Source organism: Bipolaris victoriae (assembly GCF_000527765.1).
Source record: "Bipolaris victoriae FI3 unplaced genomic scaffold scaffold_7, whole genome shotgun sequence".
Taxonomy (NCBI): Eukaryota; Fungi; Ascomycota; class Dothideomycetes; order Pleosporales; family Pleosporaceae; genus Bipolaris; species Bipolaris victoriae.
The window spans coordinates 227,373-251,023 of record NW_014575385.1 but is presented as its reverse complement, the minus strand read 5'-3'; the positions used below and the strand labels follow the sequence as shown (position 1 = coordinate 251,023).

The following is a 23,651-nucleotide window of genomic DNA, read 5'->3' as shown; positions in this document are numbered from 1 at the left end:
CAGAAGATGCTCAAAATCGAAGGTTCTTGAGGCGGACTGGGCTTTTTTGTAACTCAGATGATCTAATCATCACTTTCTAGTTTATCTTCGAGCCAGGCATCTGCAAGGAGCCCCTCGCTAATGAAACACACATAATTGACATTTTTCTTTTGGTCCTATACCGAGATTGAGTGAATGCTTGACTTTACTCGTCTTACGATGCCTTAGGTTGAAGGGACCGAGGTGGAGTAATTGCAGGGATTATATAAGCCACGTGACGACGTGACTTCCGTACATATTAGCGCGACGGACGATGCCGGGTCAGACAAACATTACGACCTGACTATGCTCACAGTAACACGTTGAACTGGAGACTTTGATGGCTCCTCTCGAGTGGCCATGTCTCTTGCAATCTTTCGGCCTCACCGCTCCTCGCTTGTACTGATTTGAGCGTGGATTCTTCTTCATCCAGACCCGGCTCACCGCAATGGCACGCGGCGACTCTCTCGACGCGCCCATCACTTTTGAGGACAATGATGATGAAAATTCCAGATACATGCATGCGCCTGTACCTGTACCACCTGTAAGACGGTTCAATACGCAGACGCTGGAACAAGGTGATATTGAAGAGGTGGAGCATCAATCTGCCTGGGAACAAGCCATCGCACAAAGAGCAAGGGTGAAACAAAAACAATCTGTCAACCAGCTGCTAAGGGTCCATCAACAAGTTGAACAAAGAAGCATTACGGAACCATCACTGAAACGGCCACCATCAGTCAAACCCATCACTATCATTGATCTGCTGACCGATGAAGACGAACCAATCCGCCCCAGAGTGACGCAGCAACTTACAGGCGCGGAGCTACTAAACCAATCAATTCTGGACGTGTGTCTATCGTCAGCTCAGCGTCCTGAACAGTACAAGGATACAGCCATCCCACAGCTGTCAACCTCACGCCCTCCACTGGAGATTGCGCAATCCAGTAGCTTCCTATCGCAGACATCTCCAGTCAGGTCTGTGCCAGCTATTCCCATTGGAGCAATACTGAATCACGATACTGGCTTCTCTATATCTATTGCAGACAGAGCACACTACCCATACCCGTTGCACAAGCCCGTGGCAACAAATGACACAGTACCTTCATTCTCGCAACCAATCGGGGATCTCGCCGACCATCAGCGCGAACGGGCCACTTGCCGTCGCGTAAACACCTCTGAGCGCGCAACCGCGGCAGCGCATGCCAACAAACTCGAATCGCCGTTTCCTATGGCTGCAAAAGCCCGTATGTCTGATTTCTCCGGTAGTGTCACTTTGGTTCAGCCGAAACAGAAAGCGATCAAGTCAGTGAGGCAAAAGAACTACGTCCAGATCAGAGCGCCGCAACATTCGACAGGCAGTCACAAATCAACAAACAATCACAAATCGACAGCTTATCATCACAAATCGCCATACGCATTGCAAGATGAAGTCCAAGTTCACAGAGAGTCGACCAATGCAGAACCTCGAGCCGTGAGCCCCGCGCCATTCCAAGGGCCCCTATCTCAGAATAGCGCCATTTCGAATCTTGAAGTTAGTCTAACGGAAAGGCCAAAAGGCCACGATGCCACACTGGATCCACTGCCATTGAAGCCTCAAGAAAGAGCTGAGTCTGTTCCTCGCGATCACCCAAAAATCCAAGACTTCCATGGATACAATCCTGTAGCGCTTCCCCGGACATTCTGTGAGGCAGCATCCAACACGACAAACATAGCACCAGTCGAAGTGTCTTTCCGCAAAGCCACACCACCTGTGAAGGATGTGACTCCTAATGTCAATAGCATTTGGTCAAGTCACGTGCATGACCTCACTGCAACGCGGTCAGCAATAGATGAATGTCTAAAAAGACATATTGCTGAGCGGAACGAAGCGCATGCGAAGTTGACTTGGATTAAGCTGCGCCATCAGAGAACGTGTCAAGAACGAGACCTCCGCGCCCGCCGCAAACAGAAGTTTCTCACCCAGCAGACTTTGCCGGAGGAATTCATTCAACACACTTCTCCCTTTGCAGATATACCTGTCGTACAAATGCCGTTTGATCGCAGCTGTGCTTCTAAAGGTCTCCCTGATATGGCACAAGAGGTTTTTGTCAAAGCCAAGCCAAAAGATACAGTGTTTCGGTCAGGACTATCGGCACATACAACAAAGTTCCGGTCGGAAGTTGTCGTTATACCTCCTTTTAAGGAATATGTTAGCTTGAGAAACAATATTCTAGCTGACAACGAGTCAAAGTTGCTTGCAACACCATACTTTGAAGACGAAGATTACGAGAGCCGGCGGGCTCTTTTGGATGCGCTTCCGTTTATATACGAATTGACACACGACGAGAAGGGACCGATCGATCTCCGGAAAGAGCAGTGTAGGTTCTACAAAACCGCAATTGAAGCTTTCCTGAGCGAGATTGGCGTGACTTGGAACGAAGTGCTATACTGGTTGCTAGCACCCGATGATGTTATCAAGCAGATCAATGCTGGCATATCTGGAAGCGAGAATTTCTCATCAGTATTGCTTGAAAGATCGCAGTATAGCGTTGAGGAATTTGAGCGAGACGAGGAGGTCAAGGAGACAACCTTATTCGACCGTGACGATGAGAAATGGCAGGACTTTATCGCACAACTCGAAAGACCCTCTGCAACGACGCTGAGGCTAGCGGCTACAGCTTGCTCTGCTGTGCTACAGGAATGCGAATTCAGCATTTGGTATCTGGCACAACAGTCTGATATTGTCCAAAACAACATTATGAGGAAAACTTTAAGCGGAAAAAATCCTGTCCAATCTTCATATAGACAGATTTGGTGCAGGGTGTGTCACCAGTAAGTGCAAATCTATGCTATGCTGTATTGATATATTGACGACATTCCCAGGCACAATTGCCTCCTCCATGGCGAGTTAAGGCAAGTCCCCGAAGACTCGTGGATGACTGAGTCAGACGAGGACGAAGATGAGTTTCAAAGTAGCCGCCGTGGCTCAGGAAGCACGCTCGATGAAGACTCGGGTCCTTTGCCTGCGCATTTCGACGACGATTCAGACATTGAGAAGGTGATCAATTACAAACTACCAGCAAATCCCGACGCATTCAACGCCTATCCCGAATCAGAAATGATTGCGTCTAGAGGCGCGAAACCACCACCAGGAAAATTCAATGCACACTGGTGGTTGCAACGGGACCTTGTGCAGCACTGGGAGAAGCGTAAACCGTTTTTCCCATGCAATCACGAAGGTAGCTGCGAGGATGCAAAATGCCGGTGCTACAGGGAGGGTATCACCTGCGAGAAGACTTGCAAGTGCTCCCAATCATGCAATCGGCGGTTCCCTGGTTGCGGCTGTCTGGTCATTCCAGGAAAGCGGGTTTGTGATTCAGACAAATGTCTCTGTGTCAAATTCAACAGAGAGTGTGACGCAGAACTCTGCGGGTCATGTGGCGCGACTGAGATCCTCGATCCTGTCAATCGATACAACGAAGATGTGGTAGCCCGCAACTGTTTCAACGTGGCAATCCAGCGGGGCGTTCCTCGAAAGACGTTGCTTGGACACTCAGAAGTACATGGATTCGGGCTGTACATGGGTGAAGATATCGAGAAAGGAGAGTATATTGGCGAGTACACTGGCGAAGCCATCTCAGTCAATGAAGGCAATCGCAGACTCACCATCTACGACTATCAGAAGACGATGTATCTATTTCGTCTGAACTCGAGTAAGTTTTTCCATTGCGTCTTGTTGATATAGTCCTAATACAGTGCCTAGAACAAGAAGTGGACGCCACATATATGGGCAACAAGCTCCGCTTTATCAACAATGCTGACGATAAATACACCAACTGTGCGCCGAGGAATCTCCTCTGCAACACCGTCTTTCGCATAGCACTCTTTGCCACGACCAACATCAAGGCGGGTACAGAATTGTACTTCAATTATAATTATCCGAAAGAGAAGACAGCACAGTTCAAGCAACCAAACGGCAAGGTTGTTGCGGTCAAAGAGACCAAGCAAAAGGTGAAGAGAGTGGATGCAGGCAGCAAAACAAGCCAGCCAGTTGTGGAGCGCGACCGATCACGTATACTGGCAGCTACTGCAAAGGCTAGAGCCGCAAAAGCGGCTAAGAGGGCGGCGATGCTAGAGGAAGAAGCCAGATTGGCGCTTGCAAAGTCTTTACCAGGGCCATTGCGAGCACGCAAAACTGCCACTGGCACGCCTGGTGTGAAGAGAGCGTCGAAGTTACGAGACAGTCTCTGTAGAAACGAGTCTACCGGATCTGACACTGGTTTCGACGTCGAAGCGAGTGATGGCGAAATGTCCGTAGCCGGTACATCACAAGAGACGACCACAAGCCAGTATGTGGAGGACACGGACGATGATGAATTCATCACTGGTGATAGCCAGGAAAACGGAGGTGAAGAAGTGCGCAGGTCTGCACGGCATGGCAGTACTGTGGGGCGCCGGAGACCAGGCAGACCGCGGAAGAGGGGGTCTGATGTTGCGCCGGTGATGGCCACCGAGAAGAGGAGTGGGAACTTGGGCGGAGCACGACCAGGTGCTGGTAGAAAGAGGAAGAGACCCGTCGTTCTTAATAGTGATGACGAATGAAATGCCTTGACTAGTATAATGAGGAGCTGAAAAACAGAGGGGCAAAAGGAAACACGATTCAACACAGGCTTTTATAGATTTGGTGAATATATTATATATGATACCCAGCTTCCTCCAATCTGTCGATTTGCTTAGCCAGAAGACGTAAATCATGCGGTTGGCGCATGTAGTGTATGGGGCCGTCTTCCTCTGCTCTTGACATGGACATATACGGATCTCACACATATGTCCTGGCTTCTGGCAAACATCCACGCACGTACCTTTTTATCAGGTCCCCCTTTCACAACAGCAAGTCGCGCAGCCATTGCTAGCGCTATCGTCCTTCCCGCTGAAGCGCATCTTCGCGCCCTATATCCTCTAGCAATCCCCCAAACCCCAAGCCAAATTGCCCTTATGTATCACTTCGTTGTTCTTTTCTCAGCTCCACCCTTTCAAGGCGCCGCAGTAACAAAAGCAACCAAAGCCTTGACCGCGTCCCCCTCATTCGCCCGTAGCAACTCCGTCGCTTTCGCTTTTGTAATTTCCAACTCGGATACCTATTTCGAGGATTCTTGTCAGCCCCAACCATTCACAATGCTAGTGTGTTGGTCTTCCTTCTTTTCCATCCCTCCAATCCCATACGTATGTGTATATAAGGAAAATCCAACGTACCAAAACCGCCACATCGCTCGCCTCAATCTTAATATTCTTCTTCTTTTCTTCCTCCGCCTTATCTTTTACGCTCAGCCCTTTCATCGCTTTGTCGAGGGCTTTGCCGTCGACTTCTTTCTTCGTGCCATTGGGAGGGGTAGAAGCGGCGTCGTCGAGGGCGGGGGTCGAGGCGCCTTCGTGGATGGTGGGGGGTTGGGGTTCGGCCATTGCGATTGGAGTGCGGTGGTGGGCGTAAGGATGTGTTGAAGGTGTAGAAGTTAATTGGGAGTGCGAGCTGTCTGGAAGCTCATTGGGGACGGTGGGCGGATGAGTGACGAGGGTGTGGGGTAAATTGCTGGTGAATTATCTGATAGCGGACCAATTGGAAAATTTGAGGATGCTGATTGGATGGGATGAGGGGGTTTTTATTGCGCACATGCGATATGGACTGGATTTGCAACTTTACAACGTTTGAGTTACATTGACCTTGTCGCTTTGCATTGTCATTGGGCTTCTAGGACACGTTTCGCTTTCGGAATACAAGGTGAGTTTATTGCGCACTGTTATGGCATTTTGCTGGTTTGTGTTTCTGTGGCAGATTTTTGGTTTTCTTGAGTCATGCGCGACTTTGCACGCCTTTGTTCGGGTGTCCCGCGGTCTGGGTAGGGATGGACACCCCTGCCGAGCTTTACTTTATATTAACGCTGTAATCAAAGTGACTCAAAACATTAAACGTGGTTTGAGCTGACTTTCCTCCAGTCACTGCACGTGGAAGCTAGCTGTAAGGTACAACGTACGTTGCGAGTGACAAGTGGGATCTGCAAAGTTTACTCACTCCACAGCCAGATCTACGACATCACAGTTGACAGTAGACGCCAACTCAGCTGAGAGTCATGGAAGTTTCAAACCAAGGGTCAACAACTAATGGCGGGTCTGAAGGATGGTCGCCAGATTGTGAGAGCAAATACTACCCTTCAAGTACATATGCTAACGAGATGTAGCGTGGAGATCAAAGCCTATCAAGCAGGTCGTCACGTACGAGGATCAGGCGGCGGTGACTTCTGCTCTGACAAAGCTATCAAGTCTACCACCCATTGTCACACCAACAGAGATTGCTAGACTCAAGGCCAGTCTGCGTGATGCCGCCCTCGGCAAATCTTTCTTACTCCAAGGAGGCGACTGCGCCGAGTTGTTCTCTTACTGCGCCGACAACCCCATCGATGCCAAGATCAAACTTCTTTTGCAGATGAGTTTGGTCTTGATTTGGGGTTCAAACAAACCCGTCATTCGCATTGGCCGTATCGCAGGACAGTATGCGAAACCCAGGTCAAGCCCTACCGAGATGCTGGATGGCAAGGAGATCCCCAGTTTCCGAGGCGACATTCTCAACGGCTATGATCCAGAGGCTAGGAGAGTGGACCCAGATAGGCTGGTCAGCGCCTACTTCCATTCTGCGACGACACTGAACTACATCCGTGCACAGCTTGCAAGCGGCATCGCTGACTTGCACAACCCGTTGGACTGGGAACTTGGCCATGTCAGGGACGAGGCACTACAGTCAAAGTACTCACAGATTGTAAACAGCATATCCGACTCTCTTCGCTTCATGAAGACTATTGGTGCGGATACTTCTGGCCAGCTGCAAACAGTAGACCTCTTCACCAGCCACGAAGGTCTTGTACTAGAGTACGAACAGAGCCTGACAAGACGGCTCAAACATCCAGCTGGCTACACACCCTTTCAGCCCTCAAATGATGGCAAGGGATGGTACAACACTTCTGCGCACTTCATCTGGATTGGAGACCGAACACGCCAGATTGACGGTGGCCACGTAGAATACTTCAGAGGTATTGAAAACCCCATTGGTATCAAGGTCGGACCGTCCATGAAAAACGATGAGCTAGTAGAGCTGCTCAATATCGTCAACCCCAATAAAGAGATTGGCAAGATTACTCTAATTACCCGCTACGGTGCAGACAAGGTTGAGTCGATGCTGGGTTCGCATATTGAGGCTGTGAAGGGCAGTGGACATGTTGTTGTCTGGCAGTGCGACCCAATGCACGGGTAAGTTGTGTTTATGCATCGTATATTCTATATTAGCTAATCTCCCTGCAGCAACACTCGCAGTACCCCCACTGGCATCAAGACCCGCTCCTTCAACAGCATCTTCTCTGAGCTGTCGTCCGCGCTCAAGATCCACAAGCAGCACGGCTCCTTCCTAGGTGGCATGCATCTTGAGCTTACTGGTGATGCGGTTACGGAGTGTACGGGAGGAAGTGAGGGTCTTGTAGACGAGGATCTGAGCTTGAACTACACGACCTACTGTGATCCTCGGTTGAATGAGAAGCAGGCTCTGGAATTGGCGTTCCTAGTTGCAGGACATTACCGTGCGGATGGCCAACTACCATAGATCCGAGTCCTCTTTCGCTGGGTAGAATAGCACCATGTAAAAAGTTCCTATGTCAACAAATTCATTTCCAAATATATCTTACTTTCATAATATCGTTGATCGCACTTATGCAAACAGTTATCCAATCGGTGAACTCCCCTTTGATTCGACCACCCCAGACTTGGCACATGGAATCTCTCATACATCATCGTCATGACGGCCTGGCCCGAGCTTCGACAAAGTTGCCCCCAACAAATGCATGCCTGTTATCGCGCCCGCTTCGTCGTTATCACCGCCCATACCTCTCTCACTCACTCCTATCAAATAGCCGCAAGCATCCCCACACGCAATTTACCCCTCATTCCCAACAAAAAACAACCCACAGGGCCCCAAAGATAAACACAATGGGCGCTTCAGCATCTAAAGGCGCAAAAGCCGCTGCCGGCTCCGCAGCTCGTAAATACCCCTCAAGACCACCGACAAGTACTACGACTGCAGCGTCTGCGGCTCCCGTACAGAATGCTGCGGCCGGACCCCGTGTACATCCTGCGCCGCAGGCTACAAGTGAAAAGACAGAAGGTACGGTAATTTCTCCATTGATATACAGAAGCAATTACTGGTCCTTACCTCCATGGAAAGCCACATAGCTAACTCTCTCGCTCCCCATTCAACAGCTGTTCTACAAGATGCCCGCGATCCAGCCTTCGCCTCCCGTCTGAATAGCCTCGGCGCCGTACAACCGAATCCGCACTTTTCACTGTCGTCGACGTCGCAATTCGATCCTCGCCGCAATGCCTCGCCTAGTCTTCCGTCGGACACAATGATGCAAGACGCGCCGCAGTCGGCGTTTCCTGATGCAAGGAATAATCCTGTGCTACGTGTTCTCGAGTCACGGCAGCATATTACTGAGGTGGCGGAGGAGGAGCTGAGAGAGGTGGGGAGGAGGGGATTCCAAGGAAGACGGTATGTGGATGCTGGCGTGATTACGTTGGCATTGATGAGGAGGGAGAAGGGGGAGCCGGACGAGAGAATTGAACAAAGTTTGGGGATTAAGAAGGGTAGGTTGGGGGTGTTGGCTAAGGGGACGGTTGGTGCAGTGGCGTTGGGGTAGAGTTGTGCACTAGAGAAGAGATGGATGAGACGTTTCCAAGCGGGGGGATATGTGTGGGAGTAAAGATTCAATTTGGACGGCAGCACCGAGGCTGACAGCGATCGTGGTTCCGTGACCTACGAAAGAGAAGGGTGTACATATGTGTACATATGAATGGAGAACAACAAAGGAAAGAAAAACGCAGCCCATCTGAACACCGGATTGAACCCTTCCATCCGACGCTATGCGCTGCCCAAGTCGTTACCCGAAAGTCAAACCAACACCGGACAAAATGCAGGAAACAAAAGAAATCAGATAAGAAAAGTACAACAAGAGAAGAATAACAAAAGAAGGGTGGTGTTCATGATTCGTCGTAGTCCGCGTTTTCGTGGATGAAGTTGTTGAGTGCAACCAGTGCCTCTTTTAAGCATTCCTGATCGACCTCGAGGCCGTCTCGGCACATTTCATCGTAGCCTATCCTGACGACACCACTGGGGTTTGGTCGTGATCGCTTCTGGTTCCAGCGTCGGGCGACTTCCCATCGCTTACGGGTCTGGGTGAAGGGCGGGCACGAATCGGCAATTTCTCGGCGTTCGCGCAGCACGGTCAGGGCATTGAGGACGTTCAGGAAGATACTACATAGGCAGAGAGTCAGTAAGGGTCGACGATGGTAGATCAAAGCAAGGGGTGTAACGTACCCTTGGGTCAGCTCGACGTCATGATCCCATCCATACGCCACTTCGCTGAAGCTGTTTCCCTGCGCGACAATGTCTAGGAAGACAAAGAGCGACTCCTCGACGCTGATTTCGGGTGTGATTTGCGACGCGACATTGGCGAGGATCCAGTCTGATAGTTCGAAAAAGGTCTTTTGGTCCATGTGGGCAAAGCTGATGAAGCGTTCGGGGACGGTGAACATGAGCGACATGGCACGTCGTGCACCCATGGCTTCTATGCCGTCCATTGCTGAAAGAGATGGGTCGAGTGGTGTGGGTGAAGACGCGAGCAGTATGGGTTGTAATGTGTGGTAGTGTGAAGTGGGATGTGGTGTTTGGAGAGCGGAGTCGAGGATATCAGGTGAGCGGGTGAGGGGGTGGGTGGAAGATGATGGGATAGCCCAGCTGAGGAGAGCGGGTAGCGGCAATGAATATCAGTTGGATCCCACCACAGCACAGCACAGCAGTCGGACAAGGCAAGTGCCGTCGGTCGCTCAGGCCGAGACAAAGTAAGGACAAGGTGGAATTATTTTTTCCGTGCCGGGAGATAGGAACAATAGCGAGGGATGACGACGGTGGTTTTTGGCCTGCTCCTTTTACTTGGTCGATGGGGCAAGTGGGTTGGAGTTTGAGCGGAACTTGACGACTTGTTCCCTGGTTACGCAAGCTTCTAGGGCAAGTGAAGCGCACCGTGGGACTTTGCATATGCGTGCGTGGGGCCGTTGTCCGTGTTGCGTGCGTGCCAATGCAAAAGCTGCAACACTCCCTTCTTTCATGTGAAAGTCGGGCACGGGCCAGGCGTGAATGACATCAGCATCCAATCACAAGACCAATGGGACGAGACCAAGACGAGGCGTCGCGCCAGCTCTGGCGGCGCTCCGGTGCTCGCGTAGCCACTGTTTGCGCTTATTTGAATGCCGCACCCCGACTGTGGCTCCCGGCACGCCCGTTTCCCCGCTCTGTCTGTCCCATGTTTGCATCTCAAGTCGGACATGATGGTGGTGTGGTGTGTGCGTGAGGGGAGAGAGTGCGGTTGGTTGGACGGTAAATTAAGGCGTCCTTGAGCGCGAGCTTGGCCGAGAAGGCTACTGACGCTCGGTCTAGACCGCATCGAGCGGATTTACGGGCCCAGAGGCTAAATTCAGCAGGTGGGTTCTTGCGCCCTCGGTCTGCCGCTCACGCTTGGCGCCGTCGCGAGTGTCTGCGACTAATTGTTTGACTACATGGAGACGGCTTCGTCGGGCCTAATACACAAGGTCAGAGCCAAGCACAGTTAAGATACTCCGACGCGCTGGCTAACTGGCGAGGGGCTTGCGACGGCACACTGCGGCCATTTGTCAAGGAATTTATCTAGAGCCCTGCCCGCCCACGTGCTCAGGGAAGGAACCATCCACGGGCTCTTTCCCTCCTCCTCTACACCACAAGTAGTATGTCGGTACGGGGAGAGACAAGTCACGTTACACCATTATTCAGCAGTCATCCCATCCTCCAGCATGCACTCACCAACTCTCCCTCCCGCTGACTAAGGCTGGATGCCTTGCGCCCTCACCACCACCACTTATCAACAAAATACCACGGACGATCAACATGCTGTTTTGCTTTTGCCCTTCCCATGATATTTCCTTTGCACATCGACCACCCATCGCTCCCGCGCAAAAGCACAATCTCCGCACCCGCACCGAACGTGCACACTCCACTCTAAACCTAAATGCTAGGCTACATCTCCTCAACACGTAAAAAGAGTTGCACGGCTTGCGTAAAGGCCAAGCGGCGCTGCGACCTGGGCTACCCCTTTTGCAAACGCTGTTTTGTCAAGGGCCTCGACTGCGCATATCCCAATCCACGTAAAACGCCTGTTTCGGTCCGCGACACTGAGATTGTTATCAGACACACTGACGCGCCACCACCACTCGACTTCAGCCAGCCTGCAAATATCGCATCCGCGACCGCTGCAGCTAACGCGGCCACAAGCGTGGAGCCGGACTGCGACTTTGGTAGCCCCCGTGTCAACCACACTCAAGAACTTGGCCATGCAGCTCGCGATCCGTGGATAGTATTGAGGCGCGATGGCGAGTCGAGCGAATCCGACGAGGGCTCGTCGTCGTCGTCGGCGAGTCCAGAGGTGTGGATGGGACATGACAATTCGCTGACGCCGCGCCCGCCGCTACGCAGGACCTTGCTACCAACCGTAGTCGTACCTGTGCTGCTCAACGAGCGGCAGAGTACCTTCGTCATCGAAGGGCTGTGCTCGTTGGTTACAAGCATGGCGTGTTCGGGTACAACGCATTTCTTGCATCGCAATCTGTTTGCCGATCACGATCAGCCCATGGCATATCAGGATTGCGTTGCGATATCTGCCCTCTACATGGCCCAGAACGCGAGCTACACTGGTAATATCCTAGTTAATAGTATCAATGCCAAGATCGCTGCCTTGGTGAAAGAGGCGCCAACTTGGTCGTTGATGCAGCATCTAGCGGCGGTGCAGGCGCTCATCATTTATCAGATTGTCCGTCTTTTTGACCCGATTTTGGGGGCGCAGGAACAGGCTGTCAAGCATAATGTGCTGCTTGAACGATGGGCTACCAGTCTTTTTCATCGCTCTTGTTATGACACTCCGTTCTTTGCGGATGAGCGCTCACGCTGGGTGTTCACTGAGTCGCTACGACGCACCTTGTTCATGGCTGTGTTTACGCGATGCTCATGGAGTGTTTTCACATGTGGCGGGCTTGCGAGTCAAGTCCATGTTTTGGCTGGTATGCCGCTGACAAGGGATCTGGGGAGATGGAGTCAAGAAGAAGATAAAGCGCTGTGTCAGGGTGAGAGCATGCAGAGTCATGAGCAAGAGTTGATTTCTTATGTCGACATGTCGGTGGATTGGTCACATGACAAGTCTGTCGATGAGCTGGGGTCTTTTGGGCAGTTACTTCTCGTGCCCTGTCGCGGTCGTGACGACCTGAGGTTGTTGGGGTGAAGTTTGGCCCGTTGCTGGCTTCTTCACGTCTCAAATCTTCTCCTTGGACACCAGACTCCAAAAGTCGACGACAAACTCTCCGCCTTCCTCCAGTAGAAGTAGAAAGGCTGGATGCTTTCCGAAAACCGTCACTTCGCGTACAATGTACTCGAGCACTAGCTGTCTCAATTCGTCCTTTGTGCCGTCGACTTTTCTGTCTTCACCCTGATTGTATGCATATCTTGCAAGCTCAACAATGTCCCATACGCGTCGCGAGTAGAGCTGGAAGCCGAGTAGTGTTCGGTGGAGCTTGTGTAGTGTCAAGCGTCTGAGCGGATCGACTCCACGCATACAAGCAAATGTGTATAGCCGTGCGTGTCCTAGGAACACTGGTGTGAAATCCTGATTGGGTGCGGTGTTGTGCTTGGGCTCGAAGGTCACGAGCATGACTGTCCTGGGATCCTCTGCGGCGAGGTAACTGCGTGTGTCAAAATGAGCGCGTACAGAATCCCCGCCTTCAAATATGGGCTTTTTCTTTTTTTCTGGTAAAGATTGATCAAATAGGGTTTTTGAAGACGGTTGGCCAAACCCGGCTTGTGGGGCAGGCTGGCCAAAGAGGGATGTTGAAGAAGGCTGACCAAACCCGGCCTGTGAAGCAGACTGGCCAAAGAGGGGCGTTGGAGAAGGCTGGCCGAATCCGGCTTGTCGAGCAGGCTGGCCAGAGAGTGGTGTTGAATGCAGGCCAAACCAGCTGTGTGGAGGAGACTGGCCAAAAAGGGATGCTGCCCTCTGGTTCGGTTCTTCGATTACTGTGGGTTTTCGAACAGGCAACGCCTTGTCTTTCTCGTCCGTTTTTTCATGCACCCATGTAGGGACACAATAGTCATTGCGATATGCATACTCAATAAAGCGGGCAAAGTCTTCAGGTTCAACGTCAGGATACTCGACTGTCTTCGTGCACGACTCCACCATGCCGTTATTGACAAGCGCCCGAAAATACGAAGATGTTGCAGCGACGACTTTGGAATGCACTGAGAAACTTCTTCTGCGGCTGTCTTTGCCGATGTTGAATATGAAGACCTCGGATTGTATCATGCTGCCAGGAATCTGATGTCAGGAAGATAAGTCGCATTAGGTTGTTGCGTTAAGATACGTACTCCTCAAACGAACACAACGTGAAATTTTCGCTCATCTTCGCTGCCATCACAATTGTTGAAGTAGTTGACGCCGTTTGTAGGTGCGAGGAACCTCGTTACTTACATGCTCAAGATATAAGCACTCAAGGCGGGGTTGCACAGCACAGCCTGATGTGAACAGCGCGCGCGTGGTGTAACACGGCATGATCTTCCTTTCTGTGGCGTCCAGTCATGTTCGCTGAATGCATGGTTATCTGCAATGCGCCGCATCCAAGCATGCCACTTGATACAGGAGAACGGAGAGTCATACGATAATTGCGATTTGTTCGAGAGATACTATCGGCAAATGCAACTGTTTCCCTGTCTAACACCAACCACGTGACATAGCCTGGTCGTGTAACTAGAAATCTCAAAGTCATGTATATTAGTTATAGAATTAGTTGGTATATGAGCAGATGTCTGTGGAACCCAAGAGTAACAGGAAAACACTCTGCTAAGACCGTCTGGTCTGCACTCAGGCTAGACAATATAGCACTGAGATAATTAGGGACAACAAGAGGACAGAAGATCCATGCTCTGTCATAGTCAGCACACGTCTTGCTTGGCCGTTTCCAGAAAATACTGTTAAACTTGTATCTCTGAAATTCACAATGGAGGTCAGGATAGCAATCGCGGCAATAGAATAACACGTAATCCAACTTTACCATTCGGCTCGGCAAACAGTTGTGTGGTCACCTATGCAGTTTAGGCCGATATCTGGCAAGAAATCCAGCTAACATCCTGCCTGTACCGGTTGTATTTCTTGAATGCGATTCAAAAGTTTGCAAAGAACAAGGACTTGAGCTATAGAGTGATGAGACTTATCGGGGACAGAAGAAATCAACTGGGTTATCATATACCCGTTCCATCCCCCTACCAAAGTGCTGCTCCCCACTCTCAAGTTGCAGCTATCGCATGCATGCACTGTGATCTTCTACTCTAGCAGCCACCGCGGTTCAATACGCAATACACTCACTCGGTGCTATAAAGTCTACCTATCGAAAAGTCTACATATCGAGAAGTCTACGATACATCCATGTTATGTTCGAACAAGATTCTTTCCGCGCTTGTTTGGTTTACTCCAATCTGGCGTGGGAGTTTTTCAGAATATCACACTTGATGTTTGAGGATTAAATATAGAAGTGGACGAAAGAGTTGTAAAGTATCGATTAGGCCGTGAAGAGTTGTGCTGAGAGTGCTGTTGCTCAAAATACATTGAATCTGGATCTCAACCAAGAACCTACGACAGATACTCACTACAAAATATAGGTCTAACGTCGAGCATATAATTCTTTCTACCGTACATCTGGCTAGGGAGATGGTCCAGCTAGCGTTGATCTCATTGATCTGGTGTCTAGGCTCGATCTGTCCTAACTCGTCCTAGCGCGTGCTTACATAGACACCTTCTCTGAGCATTTCTGAGCAGGCTTCAGTGGTCTGTATCCTGGCCGAAAAAACAGGGTTCGTCTACTGCGTCATCTGCATTCTGACAAGAAAAGTGCACAGGATATACTGCAAGGGGTTCCATGTTCGTCAAGCCACCCGCCAGCAAATCGTGGGCTGCAGTCATGATGATGTGCGACCACATACGTCACCGTTCCAATGAAATGGTAGAGGCTCTAGTCCGTCTACTATATGCCGTTTGAAACCTACACAAGGCAAAGCAAGATACACTAACGGCCGTTGCCACCTCTATCTGCATCCTGTTTTCCTGCTGGCTCGCTGGCCAGCTCATACAAATTGTTCAAGACGGCGCCCAAAGTCCCTTCTCGTCGCGCGCTCGCTGGAATCGCGCTTGTTTCTGTGTTATCGGCGGTGGAAAAGCAGCGAAAAAAGAAAAGAGAAAGTGCAAACGGACACGATTTTACGACTGCCGAAGATATGTCGGGTGAACTTCAGACTATACCTGCGCGCCATGGGGCTGCGACTTTTGTGCCCCGAGGCAGGACGATCAAGGTTATTAATACGTATGGGAAGCAGGTAGTCAGTATGTGGGCTTTTACTCTGGGTCCGCCGCCTGAGGAAGGAGAGGGAGAGGAGTTGAATGAGGAGGAAATTAAGAAAGAGGCAGAGGAGGTAAAGAAGGTGGTTGAAGAGGGCGAAAAGCAGGAGGTAGAGACGGCAAAGGAAGATAAGGAGGTCAAGAAGGAGAGTGAAGGGGGTGAAAGTAAGGAGAATAAAGAGGACAAAGACGGCGAGAAGGAAACACAGTCGAAGGACGGCGAAAAGGAGACACGTTCGAGTGAGGATACTGCCAACGAAACAAGTCAAGAATCTCAAACTCCTTCCGAAAAAGCGACAGATACCCCCGAGAATGAGAAGATGACGGAATCAACCGAGTCACCATCCAAGCAACCTGCTAAACGCACTTGGGCGTCTTACCTCCCCTCGATTCCCTACCGCAACAAAGGTGCAGCGAACAAGCAAGAGGTGGAACAAAAGCCCAGTGCCGAGCAATTGAAGAAACAGAACGAGGAGAATACTAAGAAATGGTCTTCATATCTACCCACAGGCAAGAGTTTCTCAAGCTACGTGCCCAATGTCGAAGTCCCAGACTCCAAGTCTGTCATAAGCGCATTTAAGTCAAGTCACTACCGAGACCCAAACAAGAGCTATGCGGAACAACTGTACGACTTTTCCAAGACACCTGTGGGCGCAGGAACAATGGCTGGTATGTTATCAGGACCAAACAATACCACGAAAACACACTAACTCTCTATAGCTGCCACCGGCTCCGGTTACGCATCCTCCGTGTACGCCGCCTATTCAGCCTACGCCTCGATGCACCCCTCCAACTCCTCCCAACCCCCCATGGAATACCTCTCCCTCCCCCACACGCGCACCGCCTCGCACAAACTCGTCCCAGAAGTCAATGACGAGCTCCTGACCAACCTCCGCAACCCCATCCTAACCCTCATCGAAGACACCTCCCCTGGCGCCCACGACACCCTCACCGCCGCCTGCGACGCCAACCAGTACGCCGCGCTCGGCATCGACAAGCCCGCCGAACACGGCAGCTGCGCTGAGAACCTCGTTCTCGCCCTCAAAGAAATAAACGAGACGTCTGGCCTCAAAGGCGCAAAAGCGGTTGGCGCGGATATCACGGTTAACATTGCGCCGACGCCGCTTCACCTCTTTATGAATGCGCCGCTGCATGCTGAGGGTGATATTCATGATGATGGCGCGGGCGCAAAGGGTGTCACACTTAGTGTTGAGGAGCCGCATGGCAAGAAGAGGTGTTATGTTAGATTCCGGGCTGAGCGGGATGTTGTGGTGGTGTTTAGTGCTTGTCCGATGGATGTGGGCAAGCAGAATGGAGGGAGGTGCATGGCGAGTAATTTTATGGTGGAGGAGGTTGGGGCAGGGGAGGATAAAGCGGGATCTGGGGTGGAGGGGAAGAAGGAGGAAGGGAAAGGGGATGTAGGGAAGGAAGAGGAGAAGGAGAAGCCGAGTAAGGAGCCGAAGCCTAAGAAGAAGCCGAAGAAACTTGAGGTGAGGAGTCAGTCTACTGCTCCTGTGTCGTCGTAAAGTTGGTTGTAATGATGTAGTCTAATACCTCTTGTGGCTTTGTTTCTTACGTTCGAGTTTTGTTTGAGAGGAGATTTGTTGTAATGCACGACTAGATTTCTTTCAATCGTTCAAAAGACTTTATTCAATCATTTCATTCCAATATCCGATTCGATATATCATTGCCAATCACCAAAAAAATCAAAAACAAGAAGTGCGGTAAAAGAACACGCTATCTATCACTTTCAAAAGGGGAGTGTCGTCACTTGATATTCATATCATACGAAAAGACTCTCATACAATCACGTCTATAAGAAAAGGAAATCCATTACTCCAGCATGTAGCCGACTACCTCCCAACCACCTACTCCTAACATCTCAAGACCTTCCCATTCCCTCCATCCTATCAACGGCAAAATGCACTTTTGTCTCCCTCCTCACCCACTCATTCATTTCTTACCCTCTCAAATCATAAATCACAAAATTTCAAATTCATCTCTGACTATCCGAATTCAAGTCCGATCCCAACCCCCCATTCCAAACATAACTCTCACTTGCCGTAGTATTTCTCGTCCCCTGAATAGCCTGCTGCGCATCCTGACTCGCGCGGGAACGCAGGTAGTTTGTGTATTCTGCGACGCGCTGATTTCGGACTTGCCACTCGAGCATGATGTCGAGGTCGGTGGGGTATGTGGGATCGTGCTGCGTGTGGATGGCTGCGGAGTGCTCTTGGTAGTATGTATCGGCGTGGTGGATTTGGGGATGGTAGACGGGGGTGTGGTGAGCGGAGGGTTGGTCCTGTGGTATCTGCTGTTCAGTGCGCAAGTCTGTATCGTGAGATGCCCGCTCGACGCGGTTTTGTTGTGGGAACTGATTCGTGTCGACGTCCATCTCAGTCTTCGCCTCCAAACACTCCCTTGCAGCTGGTCCTTCTGACCCTTCCTTCCCGGTCTTAACCATCGCCATCATACGCTCATTCTCTTCCTTCTCGGCATCCAGCAAAGAACGATATCTCTCCTCCAAATACACCGCTACCACCGCCGGTGCCCAATCTCTCACAAACCACATTCCTTCAACTCCAGCATACACATCTTCTCCGTACAACCCTGCTAACTGGCATCTCGCATCTTCTATATCTAATTCGTCCGCTTCAACTTGTCTCACAATCTCCTCCCGGATAGCCCTAATGCGAGCTTCCCGAACTGCATCGTCGAGCGCCTTGGCACACGCCGCGTCGTTGAAGAAGGACCAGTACGCTGTTAGACTCTCATGTAAGGAAGATAAAGTGGGACCACCCGGGCAAGCGAGGTCAGAGGGTGTGTTGAAGCCGCTTTGGAGGCGTATGGTGAGGAGGTGGTGCAGTTCTTGCATTAAAGAGAGAATGGCGTAGTACAGGTCTTCGAACTCGGCCAAGGGGCGTTCGTAAGCTGGTTTATCTGAGCGAAGGTGGATTTGAGATTGAGTTTGTTGCGGAGTCTGGAAGTTTGCTGGGAGGCGACTGGGAGGGAGTTGGCCGTTTTGCAGGCGGAGGTAGAGAGTACTGAGACTTGGGGTGTAGGGCTCGTTAGAGGGTTTTCCGAAGAGAGTGCTCGTGTTGGTGATTTTGATGAGGTAGCTGCTTAGTTTGAGGATGTGCGGTATGAACTGGGCGGCTGGGTAGGATGTCGTTGCTGCTTGTACGGCTTCGAGTGTGACTGCTGGTGGGAATGGTGGGAAAGGGTTGATGTCGGACATTGTTGGAGATTTTTGCTGAAGTTTGAAGTTTGCAAGATAGAGATTCAAATCAACTAAGTAGCCAAGTTCAAGGTTGTACCGAGAGAAATAGCAGACGAGTTGATGGAATTGAGATTATTTCTAGTGTTGAGGGATCTGTCTCCTCGAAAATACTGTGGCCGTAAAATTTTCATGATACAGGAGGCTGGGAGTGAGGGTGAGGATAAATTTCTGGATTTCCCAAAGTGAGTCGACCGAGCACTGGTATGGTGTTGTCATTGTCTCTATTGTGGTGTGAACAATAGGTGTGAGGTGAGAAAGCCGACTCAGATGAGAACGACGTGAACGGTGAGCGGAGTTTGGTCTTCATTATCAACTAAGTGCTGTAGGCACCACTGTGTTTACGTGTAATCAAATGACTGCAGCATGCAAGAGCGCTTCATTTAGCAATGTGCATCTCCTCAAAAAAGACTAAATAGGGTTAGCTTTCCATACTTACTTTGTTGCGGAGGGTGGAGGGACGAATTCATCCTCACTGTTTGTCCTACAGTGATTTTACGCCCCACTCTATACTCACGCATGCTGCGCCACCTGGCCTGCCCCCATGGACTGCGACGATACCGTGTGTATGGCGCAGAATTGTCAGCAATTATTCCAAGCCAAAGTGGTGGGTTGCAAATCCCCTGTTGATAGATTTTCCGAATGAGTGTTCAAGTTTCAAGTTACAAGCCATGTGCATCCCGCAGTTGTTAAGGCTTCAGTGTCTAGTACCACACTCATATTGTTATGGAAGCCGTATGTGACCTCCGATATAAAGATGCACATGGAAAAGATTTGTAGCTCTATAATTCAATCAGTAAAGTCTCATGACACCAGTAATATAAAGCTCTGTATTACTACAATACCTTCTATTTCCCACCCACTCAACCAGTATTCTTAACAACAGCAAGTTTCGACCTAACAGGAACATTGTGCTCCACATCCTGGGTATCAGGAAATCCCTCCAACTCCACTCCCTTCCTGAAAATCAAGCAATGCGTACTCCCCCCATAATGAAACATGCCAATCTGATCCCCCTTCTCAACACGCTCGCCTTCCTTGACCGTGATCTCGCACGTAGACACTTCCGTCATACCAATTCCCATAAAGCACACAAGGCCCAGACCGGAATTATCAGCCTCGATAAAAATAATCGCTCGCGTAGCCGTCGCAGTAAGATACCCCTGACCCGTTTTCTCACCTTCTTCACTGATACCTCCCTTGTTGGAAGGATCACCGAGACCCTCGAACAGTGGTTCAGAAAAGTAGGTGCCTTCGACTAGATACGCTTTCTTGATCGTACCGCTAATGGGCGCGTGCCAACGGTGGTAACTCAGCGCGGAAAGGAAAGCTTGGTATATTGTTCCGCCGATGAATTGCTCGTGTAGGGGGTCCATGGCAAGCATGTCGATGAGCGAGTATGGTTGGCCTTTGATCCAGAAACGGTCGCGTTGTGCGACGTTGCGACTCACTTTGTATGGTTTTGACTCGCAGGCGTTTGCGATGACGGTGTTGTCATCAGGGCTGGCGACGGGGCGCTTGTCGGAGTGAAAGAGGCGTGTGAAAAAGTGGTCCCACGATTCGTAACCGTGGTACTTCTTTTTCGGATCGCATTGAAAGAGCTCGTCGAATTTGTGGGAGGAGTGGCCCACGTTCGCGGTCAGCTCGAGATCGTGTGTGCCATGCTCGCTGAACCAGCCGATCTTGTTGTTATCTAGCACGTATGCTGAGTCGGGGGAGGCGAGGAATTCAGCCCATGCATTTAAGACTTTTTTAATCATCTTGTTGACTTCTGGGTCGAGGAAGAAGGCGAAGCCGGATGGTGTGCCCTAAAGGTAGGAAACAGATATGTTAGTTCGGCTCAGATATCTAGATGTGTCGGTTGTACTTGCCATAGGCCAGTCCAGAATAGCATTGAATGGTGTCCCAACCACACCGACCGAATACTCATGATCACTCCACTCAGGCGCAGTAGTAAGAATGTGATTGAAAAGCTCCAACATATGGTGATAATCACGAACTTGCTTGTGGCCGCCCGGATCTCTCTTGTACGGCTTCTTGGTGGGTATTTCTTCGAACATGGAGTTGACGAGAATGTAGATGCGCGTGTTTTTCTCAATCAAATCCTTGAATTCCTGAATGACGGGGTGGAGATCTTTTGGGTTGTTTTCCACCTTTTCTATGATGCCTCCCAGCCATTTCTTGTGCACGCGGTGATCGGATGGTAACCATGAGCCGGTGCGGTGCATCTGGTGCTCTTCGGGAGCATTTTTATTATCTTCCTGGTGAGACATGGTTGTGAGTAATGCGATTGTGAGTGGCAGACTTCTTGGCAAGATGATGGTGTTCCTAGGACGCCGACTTTAAGTGATTTGATAGGTTTACCCACCATCGTCGTTTATACGTCATTAGTACGAAGCAATTTGATAATATTATATAAAGAGGGGAGTGTCTGCCCAGGCAATGGCGCTGCAACCTGGTTGTCAGATGTGGATATACTTGCACCTGGGAAACATATGGGGAGCACATGAGTGGGGAAAGGGTGGGGTAGTAGTCTACTGTTTCGATCCTTATTAGGTTATAGCAAGGTCCCTTCCCTGCCTTCGATACAGCCACCTAGCTCTGGCATGATGACCATATCCACAGTGGCTTTCTCTTTACTAAGAATCTCATGACCTTAATAACGTAATTTAGCCGTCTCTATACCATCGATAACTTCGTGACCAACCGAAATGCTTTCATTTGCGGTGGCTCATTCGAGATCTTTGACAACCACATACTCTTTCACATGATTTACTAAAGGATTATCCAATGAATAAATAACCGTCACCACTCATGAAATCATTGATGTTCTCAAAGCTGCTCAACTACTGCCCCTTTTTCAAAAAGGTCAACGCCGCAACAACATACCCCTCCATAGCAACAGTAAGAGTAGGCTGAACAACCGGCGCAAAAAACGGACTATGGTTTCCAGGGATATCCTCACTCATCCTGTCCTCAGCCTCCGCCTTGTCCCATACATTGGGATCTATTCCTCCATACAGGAAAAAGCAGCTCGGTTTTCCAATTGCCGTAGCCAGAATACCAAAGTCTTCACTTCCCTGGAGCCTCGCAATGTCGTTCTGATAACTCATTTTACCAGCCTTGAAGTGCTCGGAAAAAGACTGCTCTAGCGCATCGGTGACACCGTCATCGTTGAACAATAGGGGGAATTGTGTTGTCGGCGTTAGTGTGGGCTCAGAGGGATTGTTGGAAGCAGCTGCTTCAGCAGCTATTATGCGTTTTACGCTTGCTAGAACGCGCTCGCGAGTTTGGGGCAGACCTGCACGCACGTCGATTTTCAGGTTGGCCTCGGAGGGAATGATGTTTTCGGCGTCGCCGGCATGGAAAGCCGAGACGGTTACAACGGCGAAGTCTAGGGGGTCAACCTCGCGCGACACAATGGACTGGAGACGCATGATCGTGGAAGCTGCTTGTACGATGGGGTCGATACTGCGATGGGGGGTTGAGGCGTGGGCTTGACGACCTGGGATGCGGAGTCTATGGCATTGTCAGCTTGGAAAAGGCAATAAGAATTATTCACGCACTGGAATCTGTCTGCTGAGCTGGCGATGAGACCGCGTTTCGTGCCAATTACTCCAGCTCTTTCAGGCATGACGTGTGCTCCGACTACGACGTCAGGTTCTTTGACCTTTTTGTATAGACCGTCATCACTGGACTTCATCAGTATTCTTGTGAAGTTCTGTTGGGGTCCCTCTGCACTTACACCATATTCTGGGCCCCACCTGCTCTCTCTTCGGCGGGCTGGAACACTAATATCAACTCACCACTCCACTCATCCTTGCATCTGACCAAGCACTCTGCAGCTGCGAGCAACGAAGTAATGTGCATGTCATGCCCACAGGCATGCATGACAGGCTTCTCAATACCATCAAGATCTTTCATGCGCGCTGTGCTAGCGTACTGCAGTCCCGTCTGCTCTTCAACGGGCAGGGCATCGGTGTCAGCACGCAAAAGGATAGTTTTCCCTGGACCATTTGAGAAACTGGCAGCGATTCCATGACCGCCGATGGAAGAATGGATTGTGAACACTTTGAAAGTCTCGAGGTGCTTAACAATGGCTTCTGCAGTGTTCTTTTCTTGAAATGAAAGCTCTGGATGAGTGTGAAACCATTTGTCTAATACGATATTAGTGATTACCTCTATTGGGCGGAAGGAATGGCACTTACAGAGTTCTTCGTATGGACCTAGATCTGGTTGATGTGCTTTTACAGTCTCAGTTATTGAAGGCATGGTTGTTAGTATGAATACGGATTATTCGTAGGAAAATTCGTACCTATGTGTTCTGCACGTTCGTGGACAGATATATATTATACGAAACGGTAGATGGTTCGGTAATGGACCTGCCTTTATTGCGTTAGTAAATGGTAAGATGGCGGAATTAACGAGCGTGATGTGAGGGGTTCCCGTCGGGTAACGCTGGAAATGACGTAATAAGGTGACAGGAGACAGCCTTCTTATCAGATATGCACATCTCTAACAGAAGTAGATAACTCCAAAGGCTCAATAGTGGTGACAACAACCGCAGTGATATACAACAATGGATCAAGGTACATCAAATAGCATGATGAATTTCTTTATCATTCGTTCGTACTAATACAACAGTGCACAAAACTTCAATTGAACCAGACCAATAATACCTAAAAAAACTCTCCATATCCAACGTACAAAACGCCATGTGGTGGGAAAAGATTAAGCAAAAGGTACAATCTCCAGTCGCCTGATTAGTCCATCTAGAAAGACTCAGGTATATGCGAAACCTGCCGCTGAGAGTATCCTTATTATGT

The 23,651-nt window shown here is 50.1% G+C and overlaps 12 protein-coding genes across 12 annotated transcripts; 6 read left to right on the top strand and 6 right to left on the bottom strand.

Annotated features, from left to right (window-relative positions):
* Positions 1 to 466: 466 nt before the first annotated feature.
* COCVIDRAFT_12245 (hypothetical protein) lies at positions 467 to 4,599 on the top strand (the record flags this gene model as incomplete). Its single annotated transcript, XM_014705581.1, has 3 exons — positions 467 to 2,829; positions 2,881 to 3,710; positions 3,761 to 4,599. The coding sequence occupies 3 exons, from the start codon at positions 467 to 469 to the stop codon at positions 4,597 to 4,599; spliced, it is 4,032 nt and encodes a 1,343-aa protein (XP_014561067.1).
* A 431-nt stretch (positions 4,600 to 5,030) lies between these two features.
* COCVIDRAFT_87497 (hypothetical protein) lies at positions 5,031 to 5,457 on the bottom strand (the record flags this gene model as incomplete). The annotated part of the gene is made up of 2 exons (XM_014705685.1): positions 5,031 to 5,135; positions 5,251 to 5,457. 2 exons carry the CDS (start codon positions 5,455 to 5,457, stop codon positions 5,031 to 5,033), a joined length of 312 nt encoding a protein of 103 aa, XP_014561171.1.
* Positions 5,458 to 5,785: 328 nt separating this feature from the next.
* Positions 5,786 to 5,977, top strand: COCVIDRAFT_87450 (hypothetical protein; the record flags this gene model as incomplete). The annotated part of the gene is made up of 1 exon (XM_014705684.1): positions 5,786 to 5,977. A coding segment is annotated over one exon (192 nt), but the record flags the coding sequence as incomplete, so codon positions are not given.
* Positions 5,978 to 6,122: 145 nt separating this feature from the next.
* Positions 6,123 to 8,729, top strand: COCVIDRAFT_33868 (hypothetical protein; the record flags this gene model as incomplete). The annotated part of the gene is made up of 5 exons (XM_014705683.1): positions 6,123 to 6,183; positions 6,231 to 7,293; positions 7,345 to 7,616; positions 8,036 to 8,197; positions 8,293 to 8,729. The coding sequence occupies 5 exons, from the start codon at positions 6,123 to 6,125 to the stop codon at positions 8,727 to 8,729; spliced, it is 1,995 nt and encodes a 664-aa protein (XP_014561169.1).
* A 340-nt stretch (positions 8,730 to 9,069) lies between these two features.
* Positions 9,070 to 9,669, bottom strand: COCVIDRAFT_12241 (hypothetical protein; the record flags this gene model as incomplete). The annotated part of the gene is made up of 2 exons (XM_014705580.1): positions 9,070 to 9,343; positions 9,407 to 9,669. The coding sequence occupies 2 exons, from the start codon at positions 9,667 to 9,669 to the stop codon at positions 9,070 to 9,072; spliced, it is 537 nt and encodes a 178-aa protein (XP_014561066.1).
* Positions 9,670 to 9,775: 106 nt separating this feature from the next.
* COCVIDRAFT_87365 (hypothetical protein) lies at positions 9,776 to 9,934 on the top strand (the record flags this gene model as incomplete). Its single annotated transcript, XM_014705682.1, has 1 exon — positions 9,776 to 9,934. A coding segment is annotated over one exon (159 nt), but the record flags the coding sequence as incomplete, so codon positions are not given.
* A 1,195-nt stretch (positions 9,935 to 11,129) lies between these two features.
* Positions 11,130 to 12,392, top strand: COCVIDRAFT_87537 (hypothetical protein; the record flags this gene model as incomplete). The annotated part of the gene is made up of 2 exons (XM_014705681.1): positions 11,130 to 11,415; positions 11,458 to 12,392. 2 exons carry the CDS (start codon positions 11,130 to 11,132, stop codon positions 12,390 to 12,392), a joined length of 1,221 nt encoding a protein of 406 aa, XP_014561167.1.
* Positions 12,393 to 12,422: 30 nt separating this feature from the next.
* Positions 12,423 to 13,466, bottom strand: COCVIDRAFT_87156 (hypothetical protein; the record flags this gene model as incomplete). Its single annotated transcript, XM_014705680.1, has 2 exons — positions 12,423 to 12,886; positions 13,010 to 13,466. The coding sequence occupies 2 exons, from the start codon at positions 13,464 to 13,466 to the stop codon at positions 12,423 to 12,425; spliced, it is 921 nt and encodes a 306-aa protein (XP_014561166.1).
* A 1,961-nt stretch (positions 13,467 to 15,427) lies between these two features.
* On the top strand, positions 15,428 to 17,074 carry COCVIDRAFT_22809 (hypothetical protein; the record flags this gene model as incomplete). The annotated part of the gene is made up of 2 exons (XM_014705601.1): positions 15,428 to 16,217; positions 16,269 to 17,074. The coding sequence occupies 2 exons, from the start codon at positions 15,428 to 15,430 to the stop codon at positions 17,072 to 17,074; spliced, it is 1,596 nt and encodes a 531-aa protein (XP_014561087.1).
* A 454-nt stretch (positions 17,075 to 17,528) lies between these two features.
* On the bottom strand, positions 17,529 to 18,786 carry COCVIDRAFT_33863 (hypothetical protein; the record flags this gene model as incomplete). Its single annotated transcript, XM_014705679.1, has 2 exons — positions 17,529 to 17,554; positions 17,607 to 18,786. 2 exons carry the CDS (start codon positions 18,784 to 18,786, stop codon positions 17,529 to 17,531), a joined length of 1,206 nt encoding a protein of 401 aa, XP_014561165.1.
* Positions 18,787 to 19,688: 902 nt separating this feature from the next.
* On the bottom strand, positions 19,689 to 21,098 carry COCVIDRAFT_33862 (hypothetical protein; the record flags this gene model as incomplete). Its single annotated transcript, XM_014705678.1, has 2 exons — positions 19,689 to 20,633; positions 20,697 to 21,098. The coding sequence occupies 2 exons, from the start codon at positions 21,096 to 21,098 to the stop codon at positions 19,689 to 19,691; spliced, it is 1,347 nt and encodes a 448-aa protein (XP_014561164.1).
* A 573-nt stretch (positions 21,099 to 21,671) lies between these two features.
* Positions 21,672 to 23,097, bottom strand: COCVIDRAFT_87425 (hypothetical protein; the record flags this gene model as incomplete). Its single annotated transcript, XM_014705677.1, has 4 exons — positions 21,672 to 22,344; positions 22,392 to 22,517; positions 22,571 to 22,982; positions 23,034 to 23,097. The coding sequence occupies 4 exons, from the start codon at positions 23,095 to 23,097 to the stop codon at positions 21,672 to 21,674; spliced, it is 1,275 nt and encodes a 424-aa protein (XP_014561163.1).
* Positions 23,098 to 23,651: the final 554 nt, after the last annotated feature.